The following is a 19,869-nucleotide window of genomic DNA, read 5'->3' on the forward strand; positions in this document are numbered from 1 at the left end:
ATTGGTCTAGACCTGTTATCCTGTGTAGTAGCCACAAGATACATGTGGCTCTTTTTAAATAAATTTACACTAAGATTGAAAACTCAGTTTCTCAGCCACACTAGTCACATTTCAGTGCTCAAACAGCCACATGAAGGGCAGCGCAGCTGTCAGACATGTCCATCTCAGAAAGTTCTGTTGGAATAGTGTTGGTCTACACTGACTTTGATTTGTTCTCAGGGAGATCACAGAAAACTTGAATAAACCAGAGACTTTTTCTCCTTTGTTTCTTTTTATTCATCAAACACTGCAGGTCCTGCACAGATTCTCTAGATGGAGAGCTGAGTTATATTTGACAGGATTTTTGTCCTCACAGTGAATTTGGGTAGAGGGACAGTTAAATAGGCAATTACCATTCAGTGCAACAGTATTCTCTGAGAGGGGGGGACACCCACAGGGGCAGTTGGAGTCCAGAGGTGGTTTGGGGGGATGATACCTGAACTTAATCTCTTGAGAAAAATTGGCAGGAGAAAAGAAGTGAAAAGGATATCTGAGCAAAGGGCACACCATCATGAAACACCAGCATGAACCAGCATGGTGGGTACTGGAAGCAAAGTGGAGTTGATGGACTCTGAAGATCAGAAGGGGTGAAGTGAAATGATCACCTCATCCTGCCCCACATTTACTAAGAATGTTGACATAATGGCATTGTCCAAGCTGTTGAAGAAGCAGGTGAACAGGGGAGATGTGGCCTCTGCCCTCAAGGAGTGCCCAGGCTACAGGCAAAGGTAGATCTATAAACTGACCATAGTAACTGGGACAAGGTAGGCACCAGTCATGTATTCTGTAAATATGTATTGAGGACCCACTGTGTGCCAGGCACTGGAAATGCAGCACTGAAAAATTCTTTTTATGTTGGGTGGGTGGGGAGGCCAGGGGAGTAGAATATAATACTTAGTATGTCAAATGGTCATAAGTAAATATTATGAAGAAATGTAGCTGGGAAGGGATGTAGGGGTGAGGGAGTGCAATATTAAATAGGGTGGTTAAGGAAGGCCCTTTGAAGGAGGTGAGCAAAGACCTAAAAGGAAGTTGTAAGTGAATCAATTAGAAGCAAAGGGAGCAAGTGCAAGGGCAGTGTGGTGGGGACAGGGCTGGTATGTTCAGGAAAGTTCAAGGAGGTCAGTGCAGTTGGAGAGACAGTGGGGGAGTATTCAATAAAGTCAGGTAAGGGGCATGGGAAGCCACATCAGTAGAGGCCAATGTAAGTACTTGGGATTTTATTCCCAATGAAGTGGAACCCAGGGCGCATTTTAGAAGGGAATGACGTGATGTTGAAGTTTCTTAAGGCACGACACCCCAGGTAGGGGAGGCTTCTTGGAAGAATAGTTTCTAAAGACTGATAAGGGTTAGGGGCCTCCCTGGTGGCACAAGGGGTTAAGCAATGAAGCAATCCGCAGCCTCTCACCCCCTCCCTCGCACTTCTGACCTGTAACCCAGTTCTTGTATGTGTAAATAAGTAAATCTTAAAAAAAAAAAAAGACTGATAGGGGTTAGCCGGGTATGGGGTGAGCACGAAGCCCGCTTCAGGCAGAGGAAACAGCATAAGCAAAGTGAAGAACATCACACCCTCCTGGGACTGGGTAGGGCTGCATGCCAGGCTCGGGTTTTACACCCGAGCAGAACTAGGGGGCCAAAGCGGGGTGGGTGCCGGGGCTGAGAAGCAGCGCCCCCGGAGAGGGCAGAGCTGGAGGTGGGCAGAAGCGCGCCGGAGCCGCTTCCGAGGCGCGGGACTACAACCACCACAATCCCCAGCGCCTGCGGTTCCCGCGACGCCCTTCTAGACCCGCAGCGACGCAACGACCCAGCGCCGGACCTGGCGTGAGGTCACGTGAGGGCGCGCGTCACGTGGGTGGTCAGGTGACGCTGCGGGGCGGGCGGACAGACTGCGGGGCGGACAGTGGACGCCGGGACGCCGTGTTAGGTCTGGCCCCCACCGCCCGGGACCCCCGCCGTCGTCGCCACCATGACGGGGCTAGCGCTGCTGTATTCCGGGGTCTTCGTGGCCTTCTGGGCCTGCATGGTCGTCGTGGGTGAGGCCGGGCCCTGGCGGGCGGGGTCACCAACCCTACCGAGGTGGGGTCCGAGCGGGGAAAGTGAGGTCTGGGAATTAATGGCTCCCAGCGCGGGCTCTGTACCCTGGTCTCCGGGGCTTGCCTCAGGCCTTTTCGGGCCTCTAATCCCCCTGAGACCTAGATTTCCAGCTGCATGCGGGGGGGTGGCGTAGGTGGGGGCTGCGGGAGTAGCCCTCGTCCCATTCTGTCGCTGCAGTCGCACACCTTGGTCTCTCAGCTCTCCTCCTGCCCTTGCCCCTGACCGACCTCCTTGGGTCACGAACAGGACGCTTCAGTTCCTCTTTTCCCGGTCGTTTTGCCCTCCCCCCACCCACAGCTTGTTGGGTAAACAGCGACTCGGACTGGGCTGGCGGGATCTGGTGGGGCCGGCCAGAGCTCTTGTCCCCTCCAGGGTATTTAGGCCGGGGTGGCTGCTAGCCGAGGGGCTTGCTCTGGGAGGACGTGTCACTGAGGGAGATGTTACTGAAGGAGTGGCAGAAAATGGAGGCCTGAGCAGAGGGATCTGGACAGCTGTGCTTTCACTGGGGGCCGGCCTGAGGACTCTCCCTTGAACGAAGTGTATGTGGGAAAGTGGCCCATCAGCTGGGGAGCAAGTACTTGTCTAAGTTAGGGAGTTTCTCTAGAGAGCAACTGCTAACCTTTTTTTCTCTCATTGCTGCAGGAATCTGCTACACCATTTTTGACTTGGGCTTCCGCTTTGATGTGGCATGGTAAGGGAGGGCTGGGAGAGGATTTCCTTAGGAACTGCCTCCCTGTGGCCTTGGTACTTCTTTGGGAGATATGAAGTCTGTTTCGCCATCTAGAACTGGTGGGGCTGGAGAGAGGTGGGGATGGGGGTTGGGGCTGTCCCCACTTTTCCACCAGGGCTGAATTGCTTTCCTCCCTCTCTCCACCTCAGGTTCCTGACGGAAACCTCCCCCTTCATGTGGTCGAACCTGGGCATTGGCCTAGCTATCTCTCTGTCCGTGGTTGGGGCAGCATGGTGAGTGGATGGTGGGACCAAGGCGGGGGGACTGAATCATAGCAGGTGGTGTCATTGGGTCCTTAGTCATCTGGGGGGCAGGGTCAAGCTTGGGCTCTGCCATTCAGTTTCTTGTCCGTTCTAACAGGGGCATCTATATTACGGGCTCATCCATCATTGGGGGAGGGGTGAAGGCCCCTAGGATCAAGACCAAGAATCTGGTCAGGTAAGTGTAGAGCCCTTGGAAGGTTGTCAGAACCACTTGTGTTGGGAACTGCCTGTATGTTTCACATGACATGACTTGCTGTTCCTGACCACCTTCATTGGGGTTGGGGGATGTCAGTGGGGTAAGGAGTGCTTGAGAGGAAGCTTGGTTTTTTAACTCTTTTCCTCTCCACCCTATTCCTTTACTTCAACCACCAGCATCATCTTCTGTGAGGCTGTGGCCATCTATGGCATCATCATGGCAATTGTCATTAGCAACATGGCTGAGGTATGGAAGGCCAGGGTGGGGTATATATAGTCCAGCATTTTACATATATTGATTTATTGATGTTGGGTGGTAGGAGGTAGTTTTTAATTACTTTTCTGTTTCCCCTAGCCTTTCACTGCCACTGACCCCCAGGCCATTGGCCATCGAAACTACCATGCAGGTAGGTAGATGTGTGAAGACAAAGAGCTGGGGCTTCACACCTACTCCCCCTCCGACACCCCAGCTTAAAACTTAAAACTTAAAATCCCAGTTTTCTCATTGTGATATTCTCTCGTCTACTTGGGCCAGCTCTGCAGAGCTCAGAGGTGTTTGACCCCATCAGTTCATGTTGTTCTCCTCTCACTACCTGGATTGGCCTCAGCATTCTCTTTCCATTCCCCCAGGCTACTCCATGTTTGGGGCTGGCCTCACAGTGGGCTTGTCTAACCTCTTCTGTGGAGTCTGTGTGGGCATCGTAGGCAGTGGAGCCGCCCTGGCTGACGCACAGAACCCCAGCCTCTTTGTGAAGATTCTCATCGTGGAGATCTTTGGCAGCGCCATCGGCCTCTTTGGGGTCATCGTTGCAATCCTTCAGGTGCTCAATCTCCCTGGGATCCTCTTGTCCCTAACCCAGCCTTACCCTCCTTCCTGAGGATCCACAGTATTCTCTATCATAACCATAGAATCCCTGACCAGCTTCCACTACCTCATTCCCATCTTCTGGTTTTCCCCTTTTGAAACTTTCGTTTTTGTCTCCAATCTGGTATCACTGCACTGTCTCATTTTTTTTTTCTCTCTGTTGCTTTGTGTCTGTGTATCTTTATTTAGTCTTTCCCTTTATGTTCTGTCTCATACTCTGTTTTTCTGTTTATATGTTTTCTCAACTGGGTTGGGATCTCGTCTTTGTCCGTTATCAGTCTGTCTTGGTGTGTTTGGGCTTCTCAGGGCTTGTGTGTGTATTTGTTCTGTCAGTAGGACAGCATGTCTAATTCATGTCTGACAGTGTGTGTTTCTGGCTAAGAATCAGCTGAGGGTCTGAGTGTGACTGTGGGTGCCTGCCTATGTTCAGGTTGACTCCTGGTGACTGGCACTGTCCATATGCCACTTCCTTCCATCTCTCTGTCCCACAGCATAATTCTGTGGTTGTTCAACTGTCCCTGTTCATCTGTGCCTATCATAGCATGTCCACTGTGGTCCAGTAACCTCTCTGTTGTGGTCTGTCCATCCAGCCATTGGGTTTGCTAGGTGTGGTTTTCTGTCATTTGTTACCGTTTTATCTGTTTCTCTGTTCCTACCTGGTTTTTCTTGTTCTTTTGCAGACCTCCAGAGTGAAGATGGGTGACTAGATGATCTGTGTGGGTGGGGCCGTGCCCTACTCTTATTTATTTGTGGTTTCCCCAGGACAGCTGGAGCTGTGCCATTTAGCCTGTCAGGGGGGCTTGGTGTTCAGGGCCCTCCCTGGACTCAGTCTTTGCTGCCTGTTGACTTGGAGGCACTGCCTGGCTGGATCCTCATTGTGGAAAGTGGGCCCCTGATGATTGTGCAGCTGTATCCCACCTCCACCCCCAACTCATCTTCCCAGTGTTTGTGAAATAAACATGGTATTTGTCTGGGTCAGTGCTGCTTCTGTTGCCCTCTTCACCTCCTTTCAGAGGCCAGTAAGCCTGCTGGCCTCAACCTCATGCCAGCCTCTTGGCAACTTTCTGACACACACTGTCTCTTCTCTGGACAGAGCTCCCTCCTGGGTGGGGAGGTAATGATACTGTAGTGCTGAACATCTTTGTTGAAGGGAGAGGAGTCTAGGGGTGTGGCCCAGGTATTTGTTGGAGGTGGGGAGGGATCCTCCTAGCCACACCTACTTGCCACAGGACCTTCAGGCAGCCATAGTGCACATCCTGTGGGGCTTGGAGCCTGTTCATTTGCCTCTGCTTATCCCAGCGCCATCCCCTTCCAGTAACTAGTTTGATTCCTGGGGTTCCCATGGCCCTGTCCAGCTCTTCCCACTCCTGTCCAGTCTTTTCCCCAACCTTCTATTAGTCTAGAAGGTCCTGCCACTCCAGCTCCCTGCCACGTATTTCTGCCGCAACCTTTAAGGGTCCTGCCCCACTAGCAGCCCTCTCAGCTGGTTGCCGGCCGCTGACCAGCCTTAATGATGCTCCCGCTGCCCGAGCTGACGAATCCATCACCAGTCTGCCCGTCTTCGGGCCCCTTGGCTGGGTTCGCGCGTCAACCCAGACCCCCCTGCCCCGTATTGTGACCCACCTCGAATCCAACGCCTTAGATAAGCCGCACTTGCTTTTCCGCCCTCCCGGTCCTGTGCCACCTCTGTCCCCTCGCCGCTGTGTCTGGCCGCTGGCTGGGGCGGCTTCGGAGGCGCGCAGCGGGTGCGGGCGCGCTGGAGGCGGGGGCCGCGGGAGCGCGCGCGCGGGCGCGCCGGCCTGGCCTGCCCCTCCGAGGCGCCGTAGCGCGGGAGGGAGGCGGCCGCACTGTGGTCCGCCTGTCCGCGGGTCTGTGGGTCTGCCCGGCCGCCCGGCCCCGCCCTGCCCCCCGGGGCGGCTCGGCTCCATGGCCCGCGGCGGCGGCGGGAGGCGGCCCGGGGGCCGCGGGGGCCATTGACCGGGCGGCGGGAGGCGGCGGGGCCCGGCCATGGGGGACGGAGCGGTCCGCAGCCGCCGGAGCCCGGAACCCAGCCAGAACCGGAGCGGCGCCCCCTGCTGAGCCCCGAGCGCCGGGTGAGAGAGGGGCGCGCGCGGCTCCCAGCCCAGGGCCCCTAGATTCCAGAGCCGCCCCGAGAGGGGCGCCCCGAGCGCGGCCCCGAGATCCCCGCCCAGGACCGGGTGAGAGTCGTTGGAGTCGTTGGCCGCTACCCCCGGCCTGGCGTTACCCCACCCCACCCCCATCATTCGGCTTCCCCCCTCCCCGCCCCACAGCCCCGCCGCGGGCTCCTCCACCCGCCCCCAGCCAGCTTCCCTTATTGTCCTCGCTCGCCCCGGCCTCGTGGCGCCGGGAGGCGCTCCACTCACGTTTCCCCTTGGCCTCAGCCCCCCGCCCCACATCCACTCCCCCAATCCACGCCCCCCCACCCCCGATCCACACCCACCCGCTCTGTGCTGCCTCCCCCGTCCCGGGGTGCCACGTGTTCAGGCCACTGACCCCTCTCAGCCCTGCCCAAAAGCATCTCTCAGCCTGGCCCCTCGCAGCCTGGCGGTCAGCCTGACCCAGAACCCCTGCCCCGAGGGAGAGGTGGGGATATTTGCACGTGGGTCCAGCTGTTGTGAGTGGCCCGGGAGCCTGTATGTATGGCTGTGCAAGTCCAGGACCAGCGGCTTTGTTTGTGAGTGTGTCACTCTGTGCTCTGCTGTCAGCCGGGTGTGTCTGACTATATGTAGCTTTCTCTGTGTCTGAGTGTGGGTGAAGGTAGCTGGGATAAGGGAGTGGGGCTTGCGGGGCGGTACTGTGTATCTGTGAGTGAGACTCACCCAGCTCCTTGAAGCACTGCCAGAAGTGCTGCCCTGTCGGAACCACAGCTGGGGCCCCTTTCCTGCCACACGGAGTGCTGCACTCTGTCTCCAGGGGCCCACTCTGGGAGTCAGAACCAGCCGTGCTGGGCAGGCCCCAGAGAGTAAATCCCTGTCACTGAGGTCTTTAGAGAGAGGTGTCCCCTGCCCCACCCTGTATTCCCTGCCCCATCCTGTATTTTAACCTCTTACTCCAGAGGGAGTAAGAGGGATCCCATAAACTTCTAGGCTGTATTTGGACCATCTATGGTTTGGGGAACCTGGATGCTGAGGGCCACTTCCCAGTCTGGCCTGAGCTGGCCTTTCTGACCAAACCACTACCCAGCATGCTCCTGGGAGGACTTCAATGAAGTCTCGAGTATGGGCGCTCCTGCGTGGCATGTACTGAGTGGATGGTGTTCCCCTCACCCCCGCAAGCCACGGGTCCTGCCCAGGGGTCTGTTCTTGGAGCGCAGGTGCATGTGCGAGTCTGTAGGGAAACGTATTTCTGTGTTTAGGTATGAATAGTGTGATCCGAGGTCACCTGGCCACATTCCTGGGAACCTATAACTGTGTGTAAAGCTGTGCAGCAGTGGTGTGAGGGTGTGAGGCTGTGCCTATGTGTGGGTGTGTGTCGTTGAGGACAAAAAAATGTCAGTTTACTGCTTAGGTGAGTGAAGATATGTGAGTACTGAGTTGCCAGGGATTGTGTCTGTGTAGATTTCCAGGTAGAATGTGAGTCCCTGAATGTCGGTCAGTGGGAGCATGTCAGCATGAGGATGCGGATCTGTGAGTGTGAGCAGTAGGCAGGATGTGGGTGGGTAGCCTTGGCCAACTAACCCTGACCTGCTGGGCTTTTCTCTCCTTTCCCTGCTCAGGCCGGCAGCCGGATGCCCGGGCCCATTGGGCGGGCCGGCGGCCGCCTGCGGGATGAGCAGACTGCTGGGGGGGACGCTGGAGCGCGTCTGCAAGGCTGTGCTCCTCCTCTGCTTGCTGCACTTCCTCGTGGCCGTCATCCTCTACTTTGACGTCTACGCTCAGCACCTGGCCTTCTTCAGCCGCTTCAGTGCCCGTGGCCCTGCCCGTGCCCTGCACCCAGCTGCCAGCAGCAGCTCCAACTGCTCTCGGCCCAACGCCACTGCCCCCAGCTCCGGGCAGCCCGAGGCCCCCAGTGCCCGGCCTGGCCCCACGGCTCCTGCCCTGCCACCCTGTCCTGACTTACCGCCTGGCCTTGGTGAGCCCACGGGATAGGGCCTCCCTGTGGGGTGGGCAGAGTGGCTCTTGCGGAACTGAGACTTGACCCATGGGAGTACCAGGGGTCCGTGTCTGTTGTGAGAAGGCTATTCCTGGAGTTTCCTTACCCGCCCCAGGCTGAGGGAGAGGGCTGGTGTCCCTGGATTGTGACGAAGGCCTGATGCCTGCCACCATCTTACCTGCAGTGGGCCGACTGCTGATTGAGTTCACCTCACCCATGCCACTGGAGCGGGTGCAGCGGGAGAACCCCGGCGTGCTCCTGGGCGGCCGCTACACACCACCCGACTGCATCCCAGCCCAGACTGTGGCAGTCATCATCCCCTTTCGACACCGGGAGCACCACCTACGCTACTGGCTCCATTATCTGCACCCCATCCTGAGGCGACAGCGGCTGCGCTACGGCATCTACGTCATCAACCAGGTGCACTGCCTGTGGTTCCCAGGGGGGCCCATGTGCACATGGGCATGTGTGTAGAGTTGAGGCATCCGTGGGTTCTTGTCTGCCTATGGTTGTGTGGATGCAGGCTGTGTGTATCGGCACGCATACAGGTGGGCTGGGGTGTGTGGCCAGGGCTGTGTGGACGTGCGGATGTTGGCAGCACACTGGTGGGAGGATGCTTAGTGTCAGGAAGGATGAGCCCGTTGTCTGTCCTTGGCAGGCCCCACCTCATGGTGGTAGAGGCCTGGGGTGTGCGGGCTTTGACAAGATAGTGAGCACCCAAGGACAGGGAGAATTAGAGCTGGAGAGAGGGTGACGTCTACCTCAGGTCAGGTGCTGGCCACAGCTGAGGTGCAGGGACTCAGCTCAGTGTGAGAGCCTGCGGTGGGCTGACTAGGGCTGGCCGCTGGGGCTGGAAAGGATCTGACACGGGTCCTCCGCACAGAGGACTCTCAGACTTGGACATGCGTTCCTACAGACTCCAGTATGGTGGTGCATGACAGGGCAGTCCCTGGGCAGCGCTGGGGTTGGGACGCGATCGTTGAGATGGGTCCTGAGATCAGAGGACCTGGAGGAACCAGGGCCCGGCAGGAGAACTGCTCTCCCATGTTCAAGAACTGTTGGCTGGAGTGGGCAGGACAAGGAGGAGGAGGTGATAGAAGCCAAATCAAGAAGGCCTGAGGAGGCACGTTAAGTGGTTGAATAACTGCCTGAAAGTGGGGAGATCTGAACTAAAAGCAGCAGGGCAGCATGGGGGTGGGGGCTTTAAGGAGGTAGTAACAGGTATGTTTGCGGATTAGAAACCTGGCTGTGAGTGCATGTGGAGAAGGGGCTGGAAGCAGGGAGCAGAGGCAGGGTGGCCAGTGGGGAGAAGCTGTGATGTTGGGAGAGATGTGAAGATGCAGGCGTGGTGGGAAGTAGTTGTGGGGATGAGGGAGAAATGTGAGACGAGTTGTGGAGAGTAAGGGGAGAGATGCCAGGACACCTCGAGGGGTTCTGTCTTGGCTGCTTGCAGAGTACGTGTCTGCTCCTCTGAGCGAGATGGGGACGTGACTGACTCGGAATTGTTTTTTGCCCCTGATGAGTCTGAGTGGCTGGGAAGTGGGAAGTGTTGGACAAATAAGTGAATGCCGAGTGAGGTGGGCAGTGAAGAGGGGGGTTGGGAGCCACCCCTATGTGCATGGTCCTGTCCAGCCTGGCCAGGGAGGAGCAAGCCGGCACGGCAGGGGCCATGGAGAGAGGGAGGAGAGAGAACAGAGGCTGCGAAGGTTGGCCCAAAGGGTTGGAGGGCATCCTGGAGAGTGTGGTGTCCAGAAGCCCTGGAATAAGTGTCCAGAAGGAAGCATGGCAGCTGCGTAGCACTGCCGGGGGAGTGAGGAAGGACGAGGACCAAGAAGCGTCCAGTGGATTTAGCAACAAGGTGGGCCTAGTAAGAGCCATTTCAGGGGCAGGGTGGGGGCGGAAGCAGATTGCAGTGGGTTGAAGAAGGAATCAGATTTGTCAAAATGGAAATAGCCAAATGGAGACAACTCTTTTTTACAAAAAATCTCTGCTGAGGAGGGAAGACAAAAGGTAGGGTGGTGGCGAGAGGGAGGTTTTGTTTTTGTTTTTCAAACGGACGAGAATTGAGCATGTTGATGTGGGAGAAACCTAGGGCTCCTGGCTGGTGAGGGGCTAGAAAGAGTGCTGTTGAGCCAGAGAAAATGGACGTCGCTTGGAGGGCAGGTGGGGGAGAAACGGGCCGGGGAAGGGGAGGAGAGCGCACAGGCCTAGGCATTCGGGGTCAGCAGAGCAGCGTGGCTGGTGGAGGGGCAGGTCCTCTATTCCTCTGCTTGCAGACGGGCCCACTCACACACCTCCCGCCCCAGGAACCTCTCCGGCTCCAGCCTGGAGATCACGGCTCAGGGCAGGCACTCCGGGACTTGCTCCTACTGTGGAATTCTGCTCTGGCCGGAATTTGGCAGTTGGGCCTACACGACAGGAGCCCAGCCTCAAGGAGTCCTGGCCCTACAGCCCCATTTCTCAGGGGACCCCAGGCACCTAGGCCAGAACTGCCTATGGACCCTGTGTTTGTCTTTTTTGGGGGGGCTTGAGGGTTGGACAGTGAATGTAGCTCTGTCCTGTTTTGGCCTCAGAGACGGCCCAGGGAGAGGCCGTGGGCTGATGATGCAGAGGAGCAGGAGGGCCAGTGCCCGAGGCCCAGTGCTGCGTCTGTGACGCCTGCATCTCAGGCATGCTCTTTCGTGGCATTCGTGGTTCGCCTCACTTAGTGACTGTGTGCTCAGTAGGAATAGGGGCCAGGGCTGCTGATCTCTAGGACCCCCACTAGCACAGAGAAGGCACAAAGGAGAGGACCACAGGGTGTATTTGAATGAACGAGTGAGAGCGAGAGATCTGAATCACAGTCTGAGTGTACACTGGCCTACTGAGGCACACAGGAGGGAATGCACAGCTATGCTGGGGTGGGGAAACATCTCCAGGCGTGAGTGTGACAAGCTGAGGAGGAACTGCTAACACCAATGCCGAGAAGCAAGAACAAACCTGGCATATTCTGGGGCTGCAGAGGAATGTAGTGGTGCTGGATCTTGGGGTCAGTGGGCAGTGGCCAGAGAGGAACCAATCATGAAAGACCTTGGGAGGCCAGGTCCAGGCAGAGAATCTGGATTGCTGGTGAGAATCTGGGGGAGCTGTAGTGAGGGTGTAGTGAGGGTAGCCCCCGGGGACTGCTCTGGACAGTGGTGTAGTGCAGGTGCCTCTGGTCACAGGGCTAGAGCTGACCTGTGCTCCTCCCCGCCCCCAGCATGGTGAGGACACCTTCAACCGGGCCAAGCTACTTAATGTGGGTTTCCTAGAAGCTCTCAAGGAGGACGCCGCCTACGACTGCTTCATCTTCAGCGACGTGGACCTGGTCCCCATGGATGACCGCAACCTGTACCGCTGCGGTGACCAGCCCCGCCACTTTGCCATTGCCATGGACAAGTTTGGCTTTCGGTGAGGGCCCCCTTAGCACCCATCCCTGCCTCTGCACCACACCTGTCCCCACACACCTTACCCCTGTGGTTCACTCACCCCCACCCCATCCCTGGTCCTCCATCTGGTGTCCCCGCAGGACCCACTCTGATGCCTGGCCTCCTTTTCCATAGGCTGCCATATGCTGGCTACTTTGGAGGTGTGTCGGGCCTGAGTAAAGCCCAGTTTCTGAGAATCAATGGCTTCCCCAACGAGTACTGGGGCTGGGGCGGTGAGGATGACGACATCTTCAACCGGTGAGTAGGGACCGTGTGGGAGTAGAATGGGGGCCTGTGAGGGTGCGGCACAGACTGGGTGGGGCTCCTTGCCCTTCCTGGTGCCTGCTCCAGTCCGTCTGTCCCCGTCCCCAGGATCTCCCTGACTGGGATGAAGATCTCGCGCCCAGACATCCGCATAGGCCGCTACCGCATGATCAAGCACGACCGGGACAAGCATAACGAGCCCAATCCTCAGAGGTGACCCCCAGTACCCTTCGCCCCCAGTGTCCCTAACCTAACCCCTGACTCCTTAGAGGTGACTTCCCAGTGCCACTAATCCCCAGAGGAGGTCCCAAGGCCACTGGCCCTCAGCTCTTGGAGATGACTCCAGCGTCCCCAATCCCTGTGCCCCTACCCCCAGCTTAGCCTCACCCGACATCTCATCCCTAGCCTGATTCCTGGGGGTAACTAATTTAAAGGCAAGGGCTCCAGCTGTTAGCGAGTGGATTGAGTTTCTACTGATGCCCTCATAGACCTCTCATGTGCTGGACCACTTAGCGTTGGAGAGAACAGACTCCAGGCGCAGCTCCAGGCCTGGGAAGAAGGGAGACAGTGCTGACTCCTCTGGGGTTGGAGTAGACTGAGTCTCTGAGGAGATGGCAATATTTGGTGACCGGGAATGCTGGCTGGGAATAGTCACCAAGGGCATGTGAAATGTAAACAGGGCTGCTGGCATTGCTCTTACCCTGTCTGATGCCAAACCTTTTGGGGAGGGGGGACTCAGAGCATTCATCCTCAGTCCTGGTTATGCCACATGAAGCTCTTTCTAGGGAGGGGTCAGCAGCTACAGCACCAGGTGATCAGGGCAAGGTGCTCCCCGGGCAGAAAAGGGAGTGGTCGTAGGAAGTCTCTTGGAGGAGGTGGGAATCACCTGGGGTTTGTGAAGAGTCAGTCGTTCAACAAACATTTGTCACGTGCCCACTTTGGGCACAGTGCTATATTCACCAGGCTATGGAGGAGGCCAGTTTGGATAAAAGAAATAGTGTTTGTAAGAGTCTGGTATGTGAGCATGCACGGTTGTGCTAAGAGTCTGAGCACTTTGGTAGTAAAATCTCTGAAGGCTGGGGTCAATGCTGGGTGTTAGAGTTCTCAAATGCCAGGTTGGGAACATCACTTTGTTCTGGGGGCACTGGGGGGGGGTCACAGAAGGACTTTAAGCAGGGAAAAGGTAGGCTCAGATTTGTGTTTGGAGGGATCATCCTTTGGGTTTGAAGATGAAGGCCTGGCAGAGATGCTGGGTGGAGCAGGAGGGAAGCCAACTGGGCCTAAAGGAATTGACAGGGCCTGGGAGTGTGCTGGGGTGAGGACCTAGGGAGCTGCTGTGCCCCCAGCTTGGACAGATAGACTATAAGGTTTCTCTGCCCTGAGCCAGGGTGAAAGTAGCTACATGGGCTACCCTGCTGATGTAGGGTGGTGGTTTGGCAGAAGCATGAAGCCACACCAGGAGCACCAGGAATGGAGGAAAAAGCAGCTGAGTTAAAGACCCATGTGAGCAGGGGAGGGGCCTGCAGGCTGGCATCTGGAGAGTGCTCAGCTCTGGATGGCTCAGGGGAGGATGATCCAAACAGTTGGGGCATAAGGGTGGGAGCGGAGCTCTGGAAGCACATACCACCAGCCTAGGTCTGTCTGAACAGTGGCATGCTAGTGCCGTCATCAATTAGTGATGTGTGCCTTGGGTGGGGAAGTAGCAGGAGGGTCAGAAATTTCAAATTTCTGGCTTAAGAAACTCTATGGATGGTGGTTCCATCTACCTGCTTCTTTACCTCAAAGCTAGGCGTTCTCCTGGATTCTTTCCTTTGCCCCATGTGTCCAAACTATCTAGTTATGTTAGTGCCACCCCCAAAATATATCTGAGCCCATCCACTTTTCACCTGATGACTGCGGTGGCCTTTCACGGGTTTCCCCACTTACAGTGTATGCCCCTGCCCCCTCCCTCCCCCACACTGGGCTAAAAATCCCTCAGTGTTTTCTCACTCCCTGAATAAAAATAAGAACTGCTTACTCTGACTTACAGAGCCCTGCCCATACATGCTCTAACCTCCGAGCTGATCTTACTCTGTTTTTTCCCTTGGCCCATGAAGCTCTGGCTTAGTGTGCAGCCCTGGTTTAAGGTCAGCTTGTGCTGGTACCTCTGCCTGGATTGCTCTTCCCCTGCTGTCAGCTTCATGCCACGGACTCACCCTATCCCAGGTGGCCAGCGTGGTCTCCCTTTACCCTTAGAGGTTTCTCCTCTCTCTTCCTGACCTCCCTAGTGAAGAATGACATGCTGGCACAGGAGGCCTCCTCGATAGAAGGTGAAGGAGTGACTGAAGGATGTGGAATACGGATGATGGATTTAGGGGGTAAAAATGATGCATCTGATAGAGGACATCGTGTTTGAGGTGCCATGGGACAGACACCGATGTCTGGGTCTGAGGCTCAGAATGGTCTGAGCTGAGAGATTTGTGAGGTGTCACAATCCTGTTTGCTGACTAAAGAGGGGTGAGCTCTTTGTTTTGAGGGCAGATGCAAGAGTCAGAGGGTTCTAGGTAGGTGGGGGGGGGGTGGCAGGAGTGGCAAAGAAAACCATGTCATCCTTGGAAGATGCCCGGATGGCTTGAGGCTTGATCCCAGAGATCCCGTATTGATTTTGGTGGTTAGCCCTGATCTGGACCCACTTCCATCCTGTCTAGGTTTACCAAGATTCAAAACACGAAGCTGACCATGAAACGAGACGGCATCGGCTCAGTACGCTACCAGGTCTTGGAGGTGTCTCGGCAACCACTTTTCACCAACATCACGGTGGACATTGGGCGGCCCCCGTCGTGGCCCCCTCGGGGCTAACACTAATGGACAAAGGCTCCTGTTGCCAAGGATTGCCTGCCAGAGGACTGACCTACAGCCTGGCTGGTGACTGCTCTTTGGGGGAACACCCCCAGGACCAAGACTGTAGGCTCTGTTTTCCAAGGATCTTTGATAGGCCCCTCAGCTGCACCTGGAAGTTTCAGAACCTACTTTGGGGGGCTTCCGTCCTGGGCAGGCCTCTCAAGTGTGACCCTCTCTGGGGTCAGTGCTCCTACCTGCCCCTCCCTCCCCAGTCCAACCTCCCTCACCTTCAGGGTTGGGCCAGCCCCTGCACTGCCTCACCGAGTGGCCTGGGCTAGGTCACTCCACCTCTCTGTGCCTCAGTTTCCCCCCTTGAGTCCCCTAGGGCCTGGAAGGGTGGGAAGTCATAACTAGGGGGCAGTGTCTCTTCCAGGGGGAATTCTCAGACCTAGGGATCCCCCACGCTCCCAGGGGAGGGGAAACCTTTTTCATTCAGCATTGTAGGGGGCAAATTCTGGTGTGCCCCTTACTGAGGAGCAGCCCCAGGAGGGGACCAGAGGGGGTGCTGTGTTGCTGCCTGGGATCTTGGGGTTGGGGTTTGCATGGGGGGGCAGGTGAAGCTTGGATCAGTCTGTTTCTGCCTCCCTGTCTCAGAGAAAAGGCAGTAGCCCCGGGGCTGGCTGGTATTTGTACATTGCACAGAAACTTGTGTGGGTGCTTTAGTAAAAAACGTGAATGGAGCAGCCCCCGTGTGTGTCTGGGGATGGGAATCTGGGTCCCTGAACCCAGGTCTCTGACTGCGTGGTGGAAGGGCGTCTGACCCGGCTGGTAGGTCAGCCGGGGTCTGTCCTGACTGCCAGGCCCCCCAAGCGCAGCGGCGGGCACGGGGCTTCTTGTACCCGGCCGCTGACCTGCCGGTCAGAAGAGGCAACGGAGTAATAAGCCCAGTGCACTCGGGTGTCTCTTCCCGGCCCCGAGGCCAAGTGATGGCCAGGCGAGAGCCCAAGAGCCTTGGGCCGGGCTCCGTGAATGGTTCGGATTCCCCGCGAGCCGGCGCCGCCCTCCCGACCTGGAATGCGGGGCGGGGCCTGGCGGGCGGCGCGGTCTCCCGGGTGACGGCGCGCGGGCCGGGCCGGGCCGGGCCCCTGGTTCCCACCGCCCGGCTCCCGGGGGCCGTGACCCGGACCCGGACCCGCGGCCCCCGAGAGCCTGCCAGGAGCCGGGCCGGAGGGGGCGCCAGGCTTCGGCGGCTCTGGGCCGTGTGAATTCCGCCGAGGGGCTTGGGAGAGGCCGGCGAGGGCGACGAGGTGGGGCGTGGCCGGTGAAACCGGGGCGCGCGGGGCGGGCCCGACGCTGGGGACCCGCGGGCTCCGGGGGGTTCAGCGCCTCGACCCGCCGTCCCGCAGCTCCGAGCCTGGTGCCTGGTGACGGCGCAGGGCCGCGCGGGCAGGCCATGCCCGGGGACGCCCCGTCGCTGTGGGAGCTGGTGGAGGAGCATGTTCCGCTCCCAGAGCGGCTCGAAGTGAAGCGGATTCTGGGGGAGACCACGGTGGAACTGAGTCGGGAGCTGCGGGCAGAGGTGGGGCATGGGAAGGTGGGCCACACCCCCCAGACAGCCCTGCGATGCGGGAGACTTCCCGCGCCCTCTGCGGCCCAGCCCAGTAACCGCCCAGGTCTTCCCCGGCCTCACTGTCCGCCCAGCCCTCTCCATTCTGACTCGGAACTGCCCCTCACCGCCCCAGCACCCCTCACTCCTTACTCTTCCCTCCCCAGTCGCAAGGTGTCCCAGTTCTCATTGCAGGTGGCGACGCTGCGGTCATTGCTTCAGGAGACTCAGGCCTCCCACACCCAGAGCTCCCGCCCCACCTCCGACCCCTGGTCCCTCCTGGCACCTCCGCCTCTCCTAAGGGACTTAGTGCGCCAGGAACTCCGGCAGCTGCTCCAGGGTCTCCACCAGAAGGCCATCTGCGAGGGCAGGTGGGAACCCCAGACCTGGGGTTGGGTCCCTTCCTCATAACTCAAACGGGCCTGACTTGCACCTGACAAGCGCCCCGTTTGTCCTGTGGCTCCCTGGAAGGATGCCTGAGCTTCCCTCTTGTGCACCGAACACAGGGACGCAACCCAGGCTTGGGTCCAGTACAGCCCCAGTGTCCTGCACTTTGCCTTGGAGGCGCCCAGGTGGGATGTGCCAGAACAGGAGATACTCCCGATGAAAACTGGTGAATCCAGGTAAAGTGGTGGCAGGAGAAAAGGGTTCTGCCCTTGCTTGGCAGAAGGCCACACCAACTGGTGGGCCCGTCCCAGCTCCGTGGAGGAGCTCCTGGCTGGGGGCTGGACCTTCTACAGCCACTTGTGGTAGGAATCAGTCCATGAGGACTGCAGGAGCCCAGGGGACACCTGCCCGGCCTAAGGGCTGGCAAGGCTTCCTGGAGAAAGCGACAGGTTTGAGCTGGGTTTTGGAGATGAGGAACAGATTTCTAGCCAGATGAGAGATTTGCAGGAAGAAGATCACCATATGCAAGCATCTGTGGGAAAAGTAGCCTGTTCACTGGTCAGTGTTGTTCCTTGGGCCTGGAGAACAGAAGTGAGGGCTCGGCTAGAGAGGCGGGGAGAGCTGAGGGTAGAGGGAGCAGGTGGTATTCACATCCGGGGACTGAATGAGGTCAGTGAGCAGGTGCATGTTCCTAAGTGGATGGTAGCAACGCATCTCCAGTTCTCACACATCCCTGCGAGGTAGATGATGTCCCCATTTTGCAGATGAGGGAAGTAAAATTCAGAAGGGATCGCTGATTGGCCACACCCAAGCGTGTGGCAGAACCCCTCTGCACACCCAGGCTCCAGCACTCTTCCTCTTGGCACAATGTTGTGTTACAAAGTTTGTGAGGAAAGCCACAGACTTGTCTAGGAGGAGGGCCTTTGTGTTCTGAAGGCATGGGGGAGGCGACGCGAGGAGAGTGATGGCCACTTCAGCTGACAGCAGCCATCTCAGGGACCTCAGCACCATGAAGGACCAACTGAACGTGTCTGACATTGACCAAGTTGCCGGGCACCTGCGGTGAGGCCCCTGAGTGTATTTTCGGGGCAGTGGGGTGGTGCTGGGGTGGAATCTTGGAGTCTGGCACTGTGGGAGGAGACAGGAGACCTGGGGGCAGACCTGTGAGGGTAAGGCTAAGAGGGCAGGGCCTTCAGGGCTGCTAAGGTTGCTGCCAAGAAAGGAGCTGAGTACAGATGCCACCAGGGAGGAGCTTTATCCTGATGGGGGTGGGGGCAGGAGGGAGACCTCAGAATCAGCCCAGTGCGGTAGTGCAGAGGGAGACTGGTCTCTGCCCAGGTGGGTGCCTGGATGCCGTGACCTGGGCAAGGAGAAGCTATATCCTGCCCAGGAGGAGGATGGCAGGACTGGAAGGCTGTGCTGGGGCGGCCGAGGCTGGGGGGGCCTGGAGAGGGTGCCCAGTAAGGCTGCTGTGCATTTGGAGCTGTGCGGAGGCCTCAGCTGAGACTCTGTTCTGTGGCACTGGCTCTGGGTGCCACACCCCTTGTGTCCCAGGGGCCTCCTGGAGGAGGAGTGTCGCACCTTGGAGAGGGAGATCCCGCTTCTGCAGGTGAGCTGCACCCCAGGCCTCCCCTCAGTGCCTTTCTGCTGCATGTGGGCGCACCTGCCTCTAACCTGGTATGAGACCCACACACACGTTTGTGTACATGCGTGTAAAGCTTGTGAGCCCTGTGTGTCATGTGCAAGCCTCATGTGTGAGCCCTAGAAGTGTGAGGTTTTATGCTGAGCCCTTATGTCCAGATTAACCTGCTGGATCTCACCTCCTTCCCTTCTCTTAGCCCAGGCTACCTTTCCAAACTCAGCTTTTCAGGGGGACTGCCCAGGGGCTGCCCTGAGGTGGTTATGGTAAGGGGACCACATGGGCTGGTTCCTGGGCCCTGCCCTGGGGATCTGGCCTCTGCATCCTGCCCTGCCGCCCCCTCCCCAACTGGGGCACTAAGCCAGCTCCCTCTGCAGCGCTGCCTGGAGGAGGAGTACACGGGGCCACCCCAGTCCTCTGAGGCAACCGTAGAGCCCACCCTGGCAGGTGAGGACCTTGGGCAAGCCCTAGAACACTCAGCCTTCTGCTCCCCACCCCAATTTGCACATACCTAGCAGAGCTGGGTGCTGTGTCTTAGAAACTGCCTTTCTTCAGAGCTAAAGGAGCAGAAGGCAGCCATGCAACAGGAGCTGCAGGCGCCTCTGATGCCATCCCGCATGTCCCCCAGCCACAGGTAAGCCAAGGCAGGTGGCTGCCTGGACAGAGCAGGCAGAGGAGCAGTCCAAAGCCCCCTCACATCAACTCCTTTGTGTCCAGGTGGCAGCCGTCCGGGCCCAGCCGGAGCCTCAGACCCTTGCCCTGTCTCCGTGGGACTGCGGGAGTTTGGGCTGGGCCACTCCAGGGCCACCTGCCCGCTCCTCCTCTGGAGAGCTGCCCCCGCCCCAGAGGCCCATCTGCCACCTGCCGCTGGGGACGGAGGCTTCAGTGCAGCCCCAGGACAAGGCCAACTTCTACTCCAATGTCCAGTGTCGTGCCCCAGGCCCCAAGCTGAGGGGCTGGCCATGGAGCAGTCTCCAATTTCTGCCGGAACTCACCCCATCTGCTGCTGCCCTCTCAGCTGCTATGGCCCAGCCCCCTCATATCCAGTCTTGGGTGGATTCTCACCGGGACTCCAAGACTCATTGTATCAGGCCCTCACCCCAGCCCCAAGCGCAGCTTCTGGCCAGACCATCAAAGCCTGTGGCCTTTCTCCTCCCAGGCCTCCACAAAGACCTGGCAGGCAGAGGTCTCATCCCAGCCCTGACTCTTGTCCCCCTGGGGGATTCAGACAAAGCACAGCAGCAGCTCAGAGACAGGAATAGAAATTTCATTAAAATCTATGGACTTTAAAATCCTAGTGGTGCACGGGTGGTGCGGGTGGGTGGTGCACCGTTATTGCTACAGAGGATTAGAGGCGGCTTGGTCAGGGCTGTCACTGCACAGAGGGGCACAGAGGATAGACAAACAG

At 57.9% G+C, this 19,869-nt stretch overlaps 3 protein-coding genes across 3 annotated transcripts; all 3 read left to right on the forward strand.

Annotated features, from left to right (window-relative positions):
* Positions 1–2,005: 2,005 nt before the first annotated feature.
* ATP6V0B (ATPase H+ transporting V0 subunit b) lies at positions 2,006–5,123 on the forward strand (the record flags this gene model as incomplete). The annotated part of the gene is made up of 8 exons (XM_084244263.1): positions 2,006–2,072; positions 2,776–2,824; positions 3,013–3,096; positions 3,224–3,301; positions 3,499–3,568; positions 3,677–3,728; positions 3,952–4,142; positions 4,867–5,123. 8 exons carry the CDS (start codon positions 2,006–2,008, stop codon positions 4,891–4,893), a joined length of 618 nt encoding a protein of 205 aa, XP_084100389.1. The 3' UTR covers positions 4,894–5,123.
* A 1,723-nt stretch (positions 5,124–6,846) lies between these two features.
* B4GALT2 (beta-1,4-galactosyltransferase 2) lies at positions 6,847–14,847 on the forward strand (the record flags this gene model as incomplete). The annotated part of the gene is made up of 7 exons (XM_084241561.1): positions 6,847–6,881; positions 7,923–8,278; positions 8,484–8,719; positions 11,538–11,728; positions 11,881–12,003; positions 12,118–12,222; positions 14,697–14,847. The coding sequence occupies 7 exons, from the start codon at positions 6,847–6,849 to the stop codon at positions 14,845–14,847; spliced, it is 1,197 nt and encodes a 398-aa protein (XP_084097687.1).
* A 1,435-nt stretch (positions 14,848–16,282) lies between these two features.
* On the forward strand, positions 16,283–19,529 carry CCDC24 (coiled-coil domain containing 24; the record flags this gene model as incomplete). The annotated part of the gene is made up of 8 exons (XM_084242186.1): positions 16,283–16,408; positions 16,631–16,806; positions 16,942–17,058; positions 17,807–17,884; positions 18,377–18,431; positions 18,839–18,908; positions 19,017–19,095; positions 19,179–19,529. 8 exons carry the CDS (start codon positions 16,283–16,285, stop codon positions 19,411–19,413), a joined length of 936 nt encoding a protein of 311 aa, XP_084098312.1. The 3' UTR covers positions 19,414–19,529.
* Between the last annotated feature and the right edge of the window lie 340 nt (positions 19,530–19,869).

The sequence above is a fragment of the Talpa europaea genome, assembly GCF_964194135.1.
Source record: "Talpa europaea genome assembly, chromosome: 9".
Taxonomy (NCBI): domain Eukaryota; kingdom Metazoa; phylum Chordata; class Mammalia; order Eulipotyphla; family Talpidae; genus Talpa; species Talpa europaea.